General features: G+C 36.6%; 2 protein-coding genes and 1 long non-coding RNA gene across 29 annotated transcripts; 2 read left to right on the top strand and 1 right to left on the bottom strand.

Moving 5' to 3' along the window:
• Positions 1 to 718: 718 nt before the first annotated feature.
• On the bottom strand, positions 719 to 9,734 carry LOC122280868 (protein arginine N-methyltransferase 1.6). Of its 2 annotated transcripts, none has more exons than XM_043091935.1 (14): positions 8,988 to 9,734; positions 8,662 to 8,896; positions 8,255 to 8,380; positions 7,768 to 7,932; positions 7,571 to 7,689; positions 7,401 to 7,480; positions 6,594 to 6,865; positions 6,192 to 6,443; positions 5,699 to 5,772; positions 5,287 to 5,380; positions 5,039 to 5,188; positions 4,854 to 4,928; positions 1,201 to 1,297; positions 719 to 1,068 (listed from the first exon to the last, which is right to left on the bottom strand). In XM_043091935.1, the coding sequence occupies exons 1-14, from the start codon at positions 9,308 to 9,310 to the stop codon at positions 911 to 913; spliced, it is 2,220 nt and encodes a 739-aa protein (XP_042947869.1). In that variant the 5' UTR covers positions 9,311 to 9,734; the 3' UTR covers positions 719 to 910. The 2 variants fall into 2 exon arrangements, with proteins under 2 accessions (XP_042947869.1, XP_042947870.1); XM_043091936.1 differs by having other exon boundaries at positions 6,192 to 6,428; positions 8,988 to 9,731.
• On the top strand, positions 1,294 to 4,358 carry LOC122280871. 3 transcript variants are annotated; one of them, XR_006230077.1, is made up of 5 exons: positions 1,294 to 1,534; positions 1,697 to 2,140; positions 2,237 to 2,304; positions 3,614 to 3,752; positions 4,044 to 4,358. It is a non-coding gene; the product is annotated as an uncharacterized LOC122280871 (long non-coding RNA). The 3 variants fall into 3 exon arrangements; XR_006230075.1 differs by having other exon boundaries at positions 1,294 to 2,140; XR_006230076.1 differs by lacking the exon at positions 3,614 to 3,752 and having other exon boundaries at positions 1,294 to 2,140.
• A 16-nt stretch (positions 9,735 to 9,750) lies between the features above and the next one.
• LOC122280869 (bifunctional adenosine 5'-phosphosulfate phosphorylase/adenylylsulfatase HINT4-like) lies at positions 9,751 to 15,433 on the top strand. 24 transcript variants are annotated; one of them, XR_006230054.1, is made up of 6 exons: positions 9,751 to 10,224; positions 11,696 to 11,772; positions 11,909 to 11,975; positions 14,436 to 14,513; positions 14,576 to 14,781; positions 15,080 to 15,433. XR_006230054.1 is itself a non-coding variant. In XM_043091938.1 (5 exons), exons 1-5 carry the CDS (start codon positions 10,217 to 10,219, stop codon positions 14,718 to 14,720), a joined length of 336 nt encoding a protein of 111 aa, XP_042947872.1. In that variant the 5' UTR covers positions 9,751 to 10,216; the 3' UTR covers positions 14,721 to 14,934. The 24 variants fall into 24 exon arrangements, 3 of the variants coding, with proteins under 3 accessions (XP_042947872.1, XP_042947871.1, XP_042947873.1); XM_043091938.1 differs by lacking the exon at positions 15,080 to 15,433 and having other exon boundaries at positions 14,615 to 14,934; XM_043091937.1 differs by lacking the exon at positions 15,080 to 15,433 and having other exon boundaries at positions 14,576 to 14,934.
• The last annotated feature ends 1,443 nt before the right edge of the window (positions 15,434 to 16,876 follow it).

Here is a 16,876-nt window from a genome sequence, read left to right as displayed (position 1 = left end):
AATAACAATAATAATATTTTAAACTTTCAACTAAAATTAAAAATTTTCATCTCACTCTCCAAATTGACTAAGCTAGAGAGAAGCCTACCAATTTCACTCTTCTAACAAGCCCATGACTAAAAACGCAAAGAAAAAACAGAAACCCCATCCTTTATGGGTCCCGCTACCATGCCGCCCCATTCCCACACGCCCAGCGTTTTTTTTTTTCATTTCACATGTTTTTTAATCATCAAGTAAAAAAAATAATATACCAATACACTTAAAATCACTTTTTTAATCACTAAGTAAAAAAAAATTTACCCAGTGGTCAAACTGGGCGGTCAACCCTAGCAGCAAAGAGGCTTTTTCCATCCTTTATAGCGGTCAGAGAATGATAGAATGATTTAATCAGTCGCACGAATTGCAGTCGATAAGCTAAAAGTAAAACAATGGCTCCGTAGAAATAGTTCCAAACGACCTCGGATTTAATGAGAAGAAATGCCCGGTGAGTAAAGTTACTTAGCAGTAGTGCAATGATATTTGAAGACTTAATATGGAAAGTGAGTTGTATAATTTCCATCCCATATCAAAATCATCTTTACCTCTCTCTCTTTTCGATCTTGTAACCAGATCTATAGATGCTCCATCTAATGAACCCATATTATTTACAAGATATGCTCTATCTAATATAGAGGGACTTGCTGTCCTATCAAACTTTTGCACCCCAAAATCACAAATCTAACAATAAACCTTATCTTATTGAGAAAAAGAATGGATACGCTTAAAAACAACAAACCTTGTCTTATTGCATGAATTCCATGAAAACTCTAAAATGCATTGCAATGAGGGTTTTTCCATTGATATATTAATTTGCTATTATTTGTAAGACATGCCCATTATCTAAAAGCCCAAATGCTAACAAATGCAGATATCATAGGAAGTCATGTCTGATTGTGAGTTCACCATTGGATGGGTCGAAAGATGCCTCAAATACCATGGAAGTATGTTCACCGACATTTCTTGATTCATTGATTCCAACTGCGACCGGATGTGCTAGAAGCTTTACTCCTTGTTTCCAATATCTCTTATCTGCATCAACATGTGACTTAAGTAATACAAGCAGGAGGTGCTACTTATTAAAGGTTGTTTACAAAGATGAAGTGGGAAATGGAAACTACAAGGTTACCATTTAATCACTTCTGACATTAAAGTAAACCATACCTGGCCCCGTAGATACCACAATGGAATTCTCTGAATCCATCACCCAATCAATCCATAGTGCGAAGCCATGGCAAATCCCAGACACAGTAAAATCCACCTGAAATTACAGCTCTTCATGTTATTATTGATTCACACAATACAGCTACGACCATTTTGATTTCTACAAAGTGAATTTCATAAATTTAAAGAGTATTCTAATGGGAAATGATGGCAAGTTCAGTAATTTTTAGTGCGACAATGGCACATAATGAGCAAAAGATTAGCTGTAAATCCCGGGCCCGTGGCCCAGACCAGATGGAAGCCCAGCCCCTCAGGATGAAACAGTGTCGTATGGGTAAGGTTCTTCCTTTCTAATTCCCCCACCACCCCTGACGGTTACCCCTCTCTTCAGTTTCTTCTTCATGAAATCCTCTCCCCGATCCCACCTCTATCACGTCTCGACAGTTTCCTCTTTTGTTTTGTTTCTTTCTCACATTCAGATTTCTTCTCTCAACAGACTCTCCCTCTCTCGTTCTCTCACCTCCTGCGAAGTGCTGCAATTTTCGGTGGGTTCCTGGATTGGTGTCTCCAAGCTCTTTGCCGAAAGTTGGTGAGCTTTCCTCTCACTCACCCTCTGTTTTCAAGCACACGCCCACACCCACTCAGAGTTCTTTCCCTCCATTCCTTTCATTCACATAAGGAATTGTTGTGATTCAGAGTGCCGTCGTTCATGGGTCTGTTAAATCGGTGTTACCATTGAGCCTCCTCACTAGAATTGCCATCAACGACAGTAACCCCTCTTCTCCACACTCACAAATTGTTTCCTTTCACAGAACATTTTGTTTTTTACTCCCCATTGTACACCTCTGCAGCTTTAACACCTCCGTGCACTGCCAACACCAAAGCCACCCTCTTTATTTTGGTGCTGTGACAGGCAAGACACACCCCTCTCACCACCAAGGTATTTCCCTCTCTAATAAGTTTTCAACTTTTAACCCGGCTGCAAAGTGTTCTTCACTGAATAAACTCAATTTTTGACATTGTTGGTGGGTCACAGAGAAGCAGTTTCATCCCCAGGCAGTGTGGTGTACTCGTGAAAGCAATCAATCACCACTTTAAGTCTAGGTATGGTAACCTGATTTCCGCTTTGCATTTTTTTACAATGTTTATTATGGTGGCATATATAGTTGTAGTTGCTAGAGAATTATGACAGCTTTATAAATTGAACTTGAAGGTTGTGCAATGGTTGGTGGTTATGGAAAATTTTGTGAATGTATTATGGTGTGGTGGAAGAGGATGATTTTAAATAGTGGCTGGACAGGTTGGCAGTGGCGGTGTAGGTGGAGTTATGGGACTGCCCGGGATTGATTGATGGCCGTTTCGGGTTTAAATAGTGGCCGCTCAGTCAAGGTTGGTTTATTGGGGGTTATAAGTTATTACTTGAGTTGATGTTGGCTGTCGGGATTGTTTTCTGGCTGGTTTTTGTGTGATGAAGTGTGTTGGGCTCATTGGGTATAAGCATCGAAAGTTGTGTGAATGTGCAGGGTTGGGCTGTATTTGAATTTATATGTTGATGTCTGAAATTTTTCTATATATATATATTTTTTTTACTTTTGGGTTGATTTTGGGTTATGGAATAGTTGATATTGGTGGCTGTCCATATTGGAGGGTCTTGTGGCAAATTATGTTGGACATGGAGTTGATAGGATGGTTGTTTGGGGTTGGATTAAGTGGCTGTACAGGTTTGCTTTATGACTGATTTTGGGTTGATCTTGTTGGGCTGGTTATAAATTTAACTGTTTATAGGCTTGTCTTCTTTTATTCTTAAAAGATTGTAAAATTTTGGTAAATTATGTACTAGTTTGGTTGTTAACTTGTGTACAAATATTTTGATTTAGGTTATCATGACATGGCTAGGTTACAGTCCTAGAACATAGAAAGTAGATTACCAAAGTCTGGTAAGTGGGGTTCCTATGCTAGACTTTGAATAAAAAGACAATGAACTGAGGTTGATCTTATGAAAAAAAAAAAATATATGCATGTTATGTTTTGAAAAGAAATGTAAAAATAACCTCAGTTATGTGTTCTGCATTACTCATGAAATGTGTATAAAAGAGAGTTTTTTTACATGACTAGTGTAGACATGAACAATATTTTGGCATGCTATTTCTGACTTGTGCAGAAGAGTAAATATGAAATCTGTGAATTTTGTACATGTTATATAAAGATGCTATGAATCTATTTTGATTATGCGAAAATAATATGAATATGTTCAGTACTATGTTTTGATATGATGTGGTATCTAAAAAACTTTTGGCATGACATCCTGTTTCTATTTCTAATTCTGAATCTGATTCTGATACAATGATTCTGATTCTGTTATATGGTTGGTACCAACATCTCTAATATAAGTGCACCCACTTTGGAAACAAAGTGATTTTTCTGCATGGTCTTTCCTGTGTGCACACTCGGGGCTCCAAGAATGAATAGAGGGAAAATTCACATTCTGATATTGTCTGGTTTGGCCACCGGAGATAGCACAAGCCTACCACGGGGGTTAAACATGGTATATGGTATGATACGATACGATACGATACGATATGAAATGATATGATAAGATGAAGATGTTTAGTCATGCTATGCCAAAGGGCCTTTGAATATGAACAATTGATTTTTTAATATGAACATTTTGAAATGTCACTTCGATTTTCTAATAACACGTTTTGAGATCTGCATATTGAAACTCAAATGTTTTGTTTCTACATTTTGAACTCTTTGAAAAGGCTCATTTTTACATATTAGTATATGTTCTTTACTTACTGAGTTGTTGATAACTCACCCCCTTATCTTCATAATATTTTCAGATGATGTTGACAGTTCAGCTGGGGACCAGGAATAGTGATTGCGAACAAGACTAGCTAAAGATAGGAAGATTTAGTACCTAAGGGTACTATTGATGATTAGAGAAGTTTTATTTGGTAATGGGTTTTTTCTTAGTTATGGATTATTGAGATTTATGTAATTAATTGAATGTTTTTTTTTTATAAGTAATTAATTGAATGTTATGATTGGGGTTACAAGAGATTTTGGAAACGTAGATTTGTGTTTCTTGGATTTATCATGTTGATGACCTTGTGGATAATTTTATGCTTGAAGTTGAAGTAGATGAATTTATGTTTTTGTGTTTTGGAGTCTTTGAGAATGATATTTGTGTTTTGGAGATATGATTGTAGGTGACAGGTAATAACTTTCCAACCGATCTGGGTACAGGGCATTACATTAGCCCCATAACAACTGGCCATGGGACTTTAACTAGTGCTCAAAAAACAGTAATGCAAATTTGGTGAACATGACTGAACACGACATATACCAATGAATATGTATTTCACAGCTACCAATTAAACCATCATTGGTGCTCAAACAAGGCAATGGTTCACAATGTATGATACCTTAATACAGACCATGCAATATATCCCACATACTTTGCAGCTAAATTATGGAATATAAACCAGTATACAACACTTAGAAGGATTTTTATCAGGCAGAACAGGAACTACTTCACTAATATTAGCCACCAGATCACGTATCAAAAAAAAAAATATTAGCCACCAGATCACGCAACTAACTGTGTTGAAGACTAATGCCACATTGTTTACAAGGTGCAATTGGAATACCTGGGCTTTCCCATAACAGGGTGCAATTGGTTTTGAAAAATCAAATTCCATGACTTCAAATTTCTGTCCAAGTTCCTGGAATATTTTTATCCAACCTCATTAGTTTTCATCCAGAATGAAATTTGTTTTCTTTTGCCTAAGAAAATATTACATTCGTAAGATATGAAATCATGTATATAGATTACCTTAATTTCCCCACACTGCCAGATATAAAAAGGCAAACAGGGGCCCTCTTCTGGTGCAGGTAATTCACCACATGCCCCCAACGTTGTATTTACAAGTGAATGGTCAAAACCTTCAATCTTACTCAAGCAGCGACGACTGTTCCAAAGATCCTGAACAAAATTTTTCCAATCATATAATCTTCACAAAATAATCAGTTAATAGGTTTAAACAAACAAGAGATGATGAAACAAGTAAAACACTAACTTACAGGGAGAGACATTGCACAAGCTTTCAGTATTCCTTTACAAGGCATTATCAGTACATCTTCAGAGAGGACATGATCAAGTACAGTCCTTTCCTTCCTTAAACCCAAACCAAAACAAAAAGGAATTAAAAAAAGAAAAAAAAAAAGGAGGAAATTTGTCTATATTTGAACTATCAATGGACCACCTTCACTTTTTTTTTTTTGATAAGTAAACGGTAGTATTAATAATAATAGGCATAGCCCAAGTACCAATGGACCACCTTCACTTAACACATACAACATGCATAGACTCTAAGAAGCTATGTTTACTAGAGTAGAACACTAACTGCCAACTGCCATCAGGGTCTACATGGCAGTCACATAGATAATCAGTAGAGTATAGAAGACTGCAAGATCAAGTAGGAATTCCATTTACCAAAACCGCAGGTTCTGCCATGGAAGCATGCCATCAAGTCCATAATAGAAGGGTTCTCCAATCAAAAGATCAACCTGCAGACCAAGCACATCATAACAAATTGTTAGTGATCAAATGTAATTAGTAAGCTGAGAAAAAAAAATTATAATTGGTTAATCCTAGCTTGTACATATAAATAAGGTTAACACTTGCCAGTAGTAATTTATATAAAAAAAGCTAGTTTTTACAAAGAAAAGTGGACAAATGTCATGCTCAACCAAAGCTCTACGGCTACTTCAAATAATATTAAACCGTATTTTTCTTATGAATAAAACAATAATATTGAACTGCATATGACCATAACATTTGGCAACTTTAACTTTGACAACCCAAACCAATCGTTCAATCCCAAAGGACCCAAAACATGAGAGCAAAAAGAAAAGAAAGAAAAGGAAAGGAAGTAATATTTCAAAAACATGTCAGAGATATCTGAGATGGATTCGGATGAAATTACCTTTTTCTGATGTGTATCATCCAGAGTCAAATATGTTTTCCTCTTTTCAAGAACTGTCACATGATCAATTGAAAAACCATTTGCATTGGCAACAGCTTGTAAATATTGGGCACCCTTGTCTCTCAGTCCCGGAAACATTGATATTATGTGTGATGTTCTTGAAAGATGTGCAACGAGAAGAGTTAAGAAAACACTATCATCCGCAACAATACAGAGTGAATTAACTCTTTCCTGTAACTGTAATGAGTACCTCTGATTTAAAAAGAAATCAAAGATGAAGATGTGCACAAATAGAACAAGGATGAGAAGTTTGTGCAGATGCTCGTGCATGAGAGAGAGAGAGAGAGAGAGAGAGAGAGAGAGAGAGAGAGAGAGAGAGAGAGAGAGAGAGAGAGATCTTACAGCATTTCTTAACGTTTTTAACATGGAATGCCTCCATTCATTGTCTCCATATATCGCTATTCTTTCTGGTGATAGCATGAGTTGCAAATCCCAAGTGTCAAAGCCATACTGCATAACCTCATTTCTAGAGGCATGGGCCTTAAGATTATACGAGATGCTTGTATCAGAATGAACGGCGTGCAAATAAACCTCTTCATCCTTGAAAACGGAGATACCTTTGCCTGGAACAAACCAAACACACTGCTTCCAATGATCACACCAATACCTTGAACCTGGTGAAGCATCAAAACATCTTTTTTTTACAAGTGCATCAAAACATCTTCAAACATCAAATCAGCATGAACAACAAAGTTTTTTTTCTAAGGAACTCATGATTGCAAGCCATAGGTTTAGTAATGAATTCTTCAGGGTGAATCTGAAAGCAGCATCAAGCATGAAACAATCCCAAACAATTAAACTTGTATGATAAACTTTCATTTGTATAGGTAACTTTCTTAAGCATTTTCTAACAAAAAGGCTAGCTATGTAGCTTATAATCAACATAGTTCCTGAAAAACATGGAAGCAACCAACGTTGGGTAAATATTGATTACTGAAAATCTAAAGAGATATCTATAGCAGAGTTTCTTGATCAAATACTATATCTCATACAATTGAAACTTAGACTAGAAATATCCATTACGATTGTCTAGGTCTCTTAAAATACACTTCTTTATCAAGTAGCCTAACTTCATAGACACCGTAAGTAGTTAACAGAAAGTAGAATGAAAATGCTCCCACTCCTAAGAGAATTTTGTAAATAACCCACCTGCATCAATTGATGAACTTATCCATCTGGGGGCAGTAGAATAAAAGAAGTTTCCTTCACAATCAAGCTGAAGTGTCCACCTGAATACACACACAGACACGGAGAGTTTTCAGAACCACTATGTTAAAGATACCTTTCCAGAAAACTAATATTACAACACAGATGTGTACCATGAAACTACAGCATTGACTCTACCATCATTAGTTGCCTTTATGTTCAGCTCATATTCTCGATGACTGTCTGGCCGTTTCCAAAAATCAAATTCAAAAATTTTGAAGGGTTCTGACAGCTGGATGAATCTTAACTTAAGTAGGGATCATATCACATAATTTTCAAGATAGCTTTGAAGAGTAATTGATGTCATTACCAGCTTTATTTCGTCTTTTATTGCATCACAATGCATGGCATATTGTTGTGGTTTTACACCTAAAATGCTACCCAACCCACTTGGAACAAGATGAATGCCATCACATCCTTCTGCTTCATTATTTTGTAAATCATGCAGCTTCCACAGAAACGTGCTTTCAACCAACTGAGATATTATGAGAAGACAGGAGAAAAAGCAATCAACCATTGTTAGCCTTGCAGCTATAAGTGAATACCATTTCAGTCTAGAAAATTAAAAACAAATATATAAGCTGACAGATAGCATAAGTTTTTGCTACCAATTAGTGGAAAAAATTACAATGTTAAGTCCCTAGTAACCCAAAAGTTTATATGAGGCACCAAAAGATCAATTAATGCGCATGGAGATAAATTAAGAGTAGAAAATCAGAAGAAAGACACAAAGTAACTGGTAGCCAATCTTCACAAATACCAACATAATTGTAAAAGTAAAAGGCATTTGCTAGCACCTGGCCATAGGTAGTTGCTCGATAGGGCACTGTTTGTGGATTTTCCACCAAGAGCTCGTCATGCGCATGTTGTAGAGTTGGTATTAGCCCTTCACCCAATAATTCCGAATCTAGTATCTCACTAACCTGCAATTACAGACCAAAAGACCCAATGAAACAAGGAACCAACACAAGTAGTGTCTGCTCAAAACAGCAACATTTGGTGGAATCCAAAAATTCAATCTTTACACAGTCCACTGTAGCTTGCTGCAATGGTTTTTCAGTTTTAAATGCTAAATCTAGACTCACTTATAAGCTGTTATAAGTTATAACAGTGAAGCGTGGTTTTTCAACATCTAAGATAGCTTCTAAGCGAATATTCAAAGAGTCAAGCTCGAAGAAAATAAGAGAAATATAATGATACCCACAAGAATATCTGCACGTGAAGGAATATCCACGCCAACTTTGAGCTCGTCAGAGCGCTTGTTGATAACCTTAATCTTTCTTTCCATACCATTGAGGCGCGCGACTTTGCGCATCAACTTCACCATTGGCAGGTAAGATTCGCATGCCGTTACCATTCCCTCGTTCCCACGGCATGTCGTCGAGTCACTGGACCCCATTTGCCGTGCAGCCATCATTGATAGCAACCCAGTTCCAGCACTGTACAGTCATCGAACCATAAAAGCACAAAACTTCAGAGAGAGATTTGGGCCAATGAGAAAAAGAACACGTAAAAATGTCAGATAAATACCCGATGTCGAGTACATGACAAGGCTTGGTTACTGTCTTGTCTATGGCTTGGCAGAAGGCTCTGTTTCTTGGAGAGTCATTGAGCATGTCTAAATACGATGTGGTGCCCAAAAGGGGTTTGTGTGGGATCTCTGAGACCTGTTCTTCTTGGTCCTGGTCTTCGATGACAACCCATTCTGAGTTGCCGGTGAGAGGATCGAGATTGTGCTGGAAGACGCGCTGGGTCGACCCGGAGCTCATGGCGCGGGTGGCCGTGGCCTTGAAGCGAGTGAACGGTGGAAGGGAGCGAATGGGAATTAGGGTTTTGGGGATTAGAGAGGCCATGAAAATGGGTTCAGAGACATGGCGTGACTCGTGAGGAATGGCCAACGACGGCGTTTCTAATTTTTATGGGCAAACTAAAATTAAACTACAATATGAGGAAATAAGAGACTACAACAATTCATCAAAACAAAAAATAAATAGGCCGACAAAATTGCAACTGTGCGGGCTCTTGAACTTCCTCATCCTCTTGAGCACAAATGATAACGGTCAACAACCGACAAGACTTCGAATGTACATGACTTCACCCTCACACATTGGATTATGAAAATAAAAGTGAATACTTTTAAATTGTCGAGTAGACTCCCACCGATGGATTTGCTGTGAACAGAATTCTGAATTATACCAACTCATTTCCTATGGATTAATGGTTTCTAACGACAGTGGAAAAAAAAGTGGCTGGCTTTATAAGTAGAATCCATGGTTTCTAACGACAGTGGAAAAAAAAGTGGCTGGCTTTATAAGTAGTGATGAATTTTCATAATTAAGACATAATTAATTAAGCCATATGAATTTGCAAAAAGTATTTCTCATTAATTAATGTGGAAATGGGAAGGCAAAAAGATGGGCCTCGTCATGTTGACACCACAAAACACAAGTCACCGTCAAGCTTCAGCTTCCACGAAGTCGTCCGTGCGTCCCTCCCTCCTACGGCTTGAGCGGACCCAATGACTGAGTAGCACTGGGTCCAGTTGTCCAAACAGAAAGGAAAGAAACTAGAAGTGGCAGGAGCCTCGTCGGCATCGTGTATATGTCTGCCAGATAGCCAGCAAATCCACCTCCACCACTATCCTCCACAGCATATCTTCTCTCTTTCGTTTCCCCTCTTTATTTTACCATGCTCGGATGATCCGCTTGTTTGCCAAGACAATTGTACGGTTCTGATTTTAGTTTTTGGGTTTCTTCAGGATGATAAGGTCGTTTGCGTTTTGCTTTCAGGTTTTGGTTTACGTTTACTCAAAATCCTCGTTTAAATTGCTTCAGCTTCTTGGATTCAAACCTACGATATTTTTTCGCCAGGTTTACTGTTGACTGTGATTTTGTTTGTGATTGTTTGGGAATTTTGATTACGCCATATTAAGGCTGTTTTGTAATTAAAATCGAAGCAAAGTAATAAAAATAGGCTGTGAATTCCGGACGACCTTGGATTTTGTGATTTTCTATGGAATGGTCTAGAAAGAAGAGTGGTGGGCTATAGTCTAAAGGAGTTGGCATGGAAAAAGGATAGGTGTGATAGATAAGTAGAGGTGGAAATTAATGTTTCTAATGTGGAAGGTTGTGAAATTCAACGGCAATATTTCTAATGAAATGAACGTTATTGTTTGGAATCTCTCCCTGTACCTTCCATTTGTCCCTTTCGGCCAAAACCCTCTCATCCAAAAAATAAAAACATGTTTCTGTGGAGTATTGAGATTGAGGGAATAATGGTGAAGGTGAAATTGCTGCATATCAGAAATAAAGGACAGTGAATTTTCTACGTGTGTGAGTGAGTGTGTGTAACTAAACGAGAGAAGGAAGATATATATTAACAACTGTTTGGAGCTGTTGTGTGGGGATAATACGCGAAAGAATCGAGGATTTTGGAGTAGCTTGGACTGGTCAGTTGTACTAGGCATCGAACAGAACTACTGAATCGGGGAGCTTGGATTGATTTGGTGTCCTAGATCAGATAAGCGTTTGCTCTTACTTGGCTCTAACTTCAATGACAAGAGGCCTTATTTAACTCTGTTTAATACAAATGGCTTTGATAAATGGTGCAAGCTTGTATCATAATTAGCTATCAATAAACACTCACTAGTTTTTGTTAGATGAAGTTCAAGTGGCAGAAGTGTTACTGATCAGTTGAAACAAGCACACTTGGGATATGAATAACTTTTTTTCCTTGATATCATATGGAAATGATATCGATCAGATGATAAAAACAGCCATATTATCTTCGAGAAACCCAAAAATGACAAGAAAAACTTAATGTAAGGATATCCATCTCTGGTCTTGGCTAGTTCCTTTGAATCTATGTTGCTTGTTGTTTGTGTACTTGTGCTTTCAGTGCCTGCAAAACTTCTGCTACCTTCATTATCTACTTCTCAGAGCATAATATAAGGCCTCCTATTCTCGTGTTATTTTTTTTGATAGGTAATAAGTAATTTTATTGATATAAGGATGGGCATAGCCCAGGTACACCTATTCTCGTGTTATTAATTGCCTCTACAACACTCTTAAACCCTTAGAGGAGGTTCTTATGCCATGTATTTTGTTAATAATCACGTTTGCTAGGTTGATCCCACTTTCAAGTGCGGCACCTATCAGTCGTACCACCAACCACGTTTATGACTTATTTTTAAGTTTGTGACCATGTGGACCATTTTAAATTGGCTGATGATTTTTCAGGTATTATTTGGTGATTCCTGTGGAGCACATTCCAACTGTAAAAGACCTCCAATGGAGAACTGAAGACTACTCCTTAGGTAAAGAAATTATAAATTTTTTAGTAGCCTTTCTTTTGATGGCTATTGCCATTAAAAAGAATAATGGCACGGGATTTCCTTCCTCTTGATACAATGTCATTTTTCAGTCTAATGTTTTGTTTTCTATTTTATCTAGTAAGTCACATGTTAGAGGTTAAGCAAATGCCATTGTGCCGAGATGCACCTCAGAGCACATGGTACAGGTATTGTCTTTTGTGTATGAAGAATACATTCAGTAAGCTCTTCTTTTAATTAAAGATAAAGGTTTCAGAAATATTGCAGATCTGAAAACTTGGATGTATCAATTTATTTATATTTTTGTTTAATTGTTTCTACTGTTTATCTGTTGTTTCTTTGATGTTGTTTTGTTCTACTAATATTTTGGTGGAATTCATATTATCGGTAGTATTTAATATAAACACTGACCAGTGATTGACGTAGATGTCCATATATTTGCTTGTAATTTGGGCTACATTAATTATCTGTGTTTGCAAGTTTTGATTGTCTCATTTTTATCATTAATTATACACAATATTTGGGGTCCATGGATTTGAATAAGAGCATGCATGAAGAATTAATCTGGGAACAAGCAAGTGAGAGCACTACAAGAACAAGGACTTTTTCTGGTGACAATTTGTCTTAAAAGACATGATAAGTCAGAATACATCATACTTCTAAATACCATATAAATTTTGAAAAATCAGTGGTTCTAACCCAACACAACACCTAGAGGGGGGTGAATAGGTGTAATTTAATTTTACTACACTATTTAAAAATGTTGTCAAACAAGCAATCTATCAATGAAACAATTCACATAAAAATAATCAATACAACAATTTGGTCACGAAGTGGAAACTTATTTGAAGAACATCTTCAAAGTCTAAAACCACTCTGAGTGTAAGTCACCACCTAAAATCCACTATAGAAATTTAGTTTGTTACAAACAATTTAGAAACACTCACAAGACCCTTGTAGTAGCTAAATCTGGCTTGCAACATCACAAGTGACCCACTCGATCTCTGCACGCATGCAGTTCTGGAACTCCGGCCTTTCTATAGCTTTACCACAAGAACCCCACGAGAACCTCTCGATCTTTGCTTCATCGGCAGCTCTGAAATCCCTTCTAGCCAACAAACGAGTCCACACCAATGGACTCAATAGTGTTTGATCTTAAGTGCAATAAGATGGAGATATATTTTCCCAAAGAAAATGAGCTTCCGGCCTTTCTATAGCTTTACCACAAGAACCCCACAAGAACCTCTCGATCTTTGCTTCATCGGCAGCTTTGAAATCCCTTCTAGCCAACAAACGAGTCCACACCAATGGACTCAATAGTGTTTGATCTTAAGTGCAATAAGATGGAGATATATTTTCCCAAAGAAAATGAGCTTTGGATGTGGAATGGTATTTCTCTCAAGTGTTCTTAAAAGGCCCTCTATTGCTGCTCTATATCTCCACATGTTTGAACTAAGTCGAAGTTTCCTTTTATAGCCACAATGGAACATGGTGCTGAAACCCTAGTCAAAGTCATATTTTTTAACATTCGCTCAAGCACACATTATATCCAATATTTGCTTGGGCCATGAGTCGAAAGGGTGTCGAGCAAACTCTCTGTTTGGGTTACCACTCGAGTGCTATGTCGAGTGGTTGAGTGAACTCTCTATATGAACGTCCACTTGATCGCCATGTCGAGCGAGTGTCGAGTGAACTCTCTATATGAGCTTCGCTCGAGGCATGTTGAGCTGACTTCTATCCCTTTTCACTTTATCCCACTTAAAACTGTTACAACACAATTTAACACAGGTTGTCACATGAATATGCCAACACACTTATTTTATAGTAACAAATATTTGTGCCTTATACAATGAATTGAATGAGAATATAATCAAAGCTATAATATTTTGTACTTAAAGAACATGCACATTTAAACTGGATCCAAGCACAGAGAGAATCCTCTCCATGTTAGTCAGCACAGTCTTTTAGATCAGACTAAGCGTAAATGTATAATTAGGAGTTAGTAATCTTTAGCATGCACTGTTGTAATACTGACTTTGCCATCCTTTGATCAATATAATTTGTTTATTTATCAAAAAAAGATCTAGCATGCACTGAAGTGTTTTCGAACATTGAAGCTATCATGGATTTGCCACCAGCAAGTAGCTTATGTCGAAAGCACTTAAAATAATTACTCGATAGACAATATTTAGATTAACTTCTCACATCATAAAGATGGTGCCATAGGGGCGGCTGCTGGCAATTAGCAACACTTATTAGACAAGTAATTCACTGCAAACAGTCCTAAAATCGAACGGTAAGCTGAATTGGATTTTATGTCATTTTACAAACATTTTGCCTAGGGCTTTGAATGGGCTTGATCAATTTGAGTATTGGTGTGCTCATTTATCTTTGAGTTGTCTTGAGCAAGCCTTTGAATAAATCTATGGCCACTGGAGCTTGAGCAGATTGATTCTTTTTAAAAGTTGAGTCAAGCTGAGTGAAAGGTTGCTCAAGATTGGTGTTTTTTATATGGAGACTAGTTGGAGGCTTCTCAAATAGACCTTTAAAATTTGATTTTTTGATGCGCTTAAACAACTTGACTTCTTTTACAGCCATGGTTTTGCATTTAAGTTTGTTTACGAGAAGGAGATCCTCTCTCGTGACAGATTTGGCTTTCATCAGCCTCCTTTAAACTCTATTAATCATGTACACCTTCACTGTTTGGCGCTACCCTACACACCGAGGTTAGTTTTGTGGTATTTCTTTGGTGCTCTATATTATTAATCAGTTGACATTGTTCTTTAAGGTTGCAAAAGTACCTTTCATTCTTGACGAGCTTGAACAGATGGAAAAGTATAAAACTCTTGTCTCGGGGGTCGATTGGATTTCTTGAAGCTGATAAGTTATTGGAGAAGCTAAAGCATTTGCCACCTGTTATTTCAAAACTTTGATTCACTCATAATTTGGGTCCATTATACAAAGCAAAGATTTGGATTTCGCCAATAAGCTTCGGTATACATTCTAATGTCATTTTCTGTCTTGTTGAAATGTTGTGTTGTGTTGAATTTCGTGAGGTGCAGTTTTCCTCAAAGGAAAACTGTGATCTTCTCTCCCAAAAACAAAATATGAAATCAACTTGGTCACTGTCGTTTTAATTTTAGACAATCATTTGTTTTGTCTGATAAATACCAGCATGATTTAGGATTAATTAAATTAAAATTACTGATTAATGAATAAATCAATGAAACAATTCCTTGCGAAAATTTTATCACGAATGCTGAATTTTAATATTCTTTGAATTGGCTTATAGGAGTGTTCTCTGAGGTTCGTTTATATGGATGAGCATGGAAAAGATCGAGTTAGCAGTATCGATGATGCCTACTAATTTCCTATCTTTCATTGAGGAACATCTAGACAGAGGCATCTGTATCTAAACATTAGTAGGATTTGTGGCCATTGATATACAGTTTCTAGGATAGGGAAGTGGCATGTGTAGCCAGATGTGTGTAAGAAAGAGAACAAGACAATCTGCTTTTGGTTTTTGCCCATCTCTCCTAATCCTGCCGAGGTATGGGATGGATGTTTGTGAAGTAGTTCCTTCACAAACCAGACTTTGTTCAGAGTTGCTTATTGTTCTCAGTACATTTCACATTTTAGGCATTGATATTGCTGGACTCGTATGGGGATTTTATACTACAGAAATTAGAAAAGTTGAGGACCATATGCAAGTGGGCAAGCCACATGCAGATCAACACGAGATCTGCTGACATGCATCTTGTATAATAAGATTGCATTGTAGAGAGCTTGCAAACTTTGTAAATTAGTTTCCATATCCTTCATAGTACAGAGTCGATGACTTGTGGAACAATCTTTGGTGGAATTTGGGTAAAAATAGTTGACTTCTTGTCACCATAAAACTCTCTTTCTAATGTTAAATGGAGTAAAGGGAATGGACGGCTTGGTGGAGAACAAAAGCAACCCACTCTGCCTTAGAAAATTCCTCTCCTTTTGGACTAAAATCTAAAAGATCTGTCCAGTATCCACCAGTCATTGTCTTTACAGGATCCCCCCATCTTGTTCTCTTCAATGCTTTTATGATTGTACGACCACGCGTGTTTACTTGATGTTTGTCCTTCATAATAGTTCGATGCAAATCCAAAAATGAAACCTGTGCTGAAAATCCACACCTAACGACATGGGCAGGGAAATTTTTATCCAGAGGGGTCATAGTTTTTGTTTTGGATTTAAAAAATAACTTATTTTTAGTAGAAGTTTCATCATTCATGTAAACCCAGATATCCGAGCTGATATCCGGGTTTATTACTTTTGTTTTGTTTTTTAAAAAGACTTTTAAAAATATTTTTATAGTACTTTTATTTTTTTTAAAAGAAAAATCGGATATCATATTTAATACCCAATTTTTTTTAAAAAAAATAATTAAACATTTTTTTAATCTTTTTAACAATTCAAAAAGCTTTTTTTATAGGCTTTTATTTTTTATTTTTTTATACAAAATAAATAATAATACATGAACACACAATGCATACATACTATATATTACATTGTTGTTTATATCACAATGTAAAACATCAATTTACAAAAAATAAAATAAATAATAATATATCACAACAATATCAAGAGGTAACACTAAATACTATATGCCTCCAATCTAAATTTATCCAAACTGATTGTTTCAGTTTACTTGGTTGGTTATAAATTAAGAACATGTATATTAGGAACCAAAAATTAAGATTAACTTGGGTGGAGAATGCTACTCCAAGTATTAATTTATCACAAAACTACTGAAAGATATGCCAGAAATTTCCAATAGTCTTGCATGGGACAATTACTCATGCATGCATGTTAATTAATGTTGGTATATATAAGACTTCGACATGTCATAATAAGTACTCGAGAAGTTTGTGAAAATGTGTCATCTAAAGACAATATATTTGCATAAAAAATAAGTTAAATCTAAGGCGGCTTTAAAGAAAAAGAAAAAAAGAGAAGTATTGCATGCATGCATGATTAATGTTAAGATTTTAGCAAAACCTCTCTCTTAAGTCATGGTTTTGGATGTTAAGACAATATTATTTGGTTTGGATAG

The sequence above is a fragment of the Carya illinoinensis genome, chromosome 11 (assembly GCF_018687715.1).
Source record: "Carya illinoinensis cultivar Pawnee chromosome 11, C.illinoinensisPawnee_v1, whole genome shotgun sequence".
Taxonomy (NCBI): domain Eukaryota; kingdom Viridiplantae; phylum Streptophyta; class Magnoliopsida; order Fagales; family Juglandaceae; genus Carya; species Carya illinoinensis.
The sequence above is the reverse complement of the archived record's forward strand: the minus strand, read 5'-3'. Positions and strand labels throughout refer to the sequence as shown.

Coding starts and splice junctions, on each gene's coding strand:
- LOC122280868 (XM_043091935.1), bottom strand. CDS start 9,310: ATGGCCTCTCTAATCCCCAAAACCCTAATTCCCATTCGCTCCCTTCCA. Junction 5,189..5,286: donor CTTGTGCAATGTCTCTCCCT/GTAAGTTAGTGT, acceptor AATTTTGTTCAG/GATCTTTGGAACAGTCGTCG. Junction 1,069..1,200: donor TGTGGTATCTACGGGGCCAG/GTATGGTTTACT, acceptor ATGTTGATGCAG/ATAAGAGATATTGGAAACAA.
- LOC122280869 (XM_043091937.1), top strand. Junction 11,976..14,435: donor CCTCAGAGCACATGGTACAG/GTATTGTCTTTT, acceptor CTCTCGTGACAG/ATTTGGCTTTCATCAGCCTC. Junction 14,514..14,575: donor GCGCTACCCTACACACCGAG/GTTAGTTTTGTG, acceptor TTGTTCTTTAAG/GTTGCAAAAGTACCTTTCAT.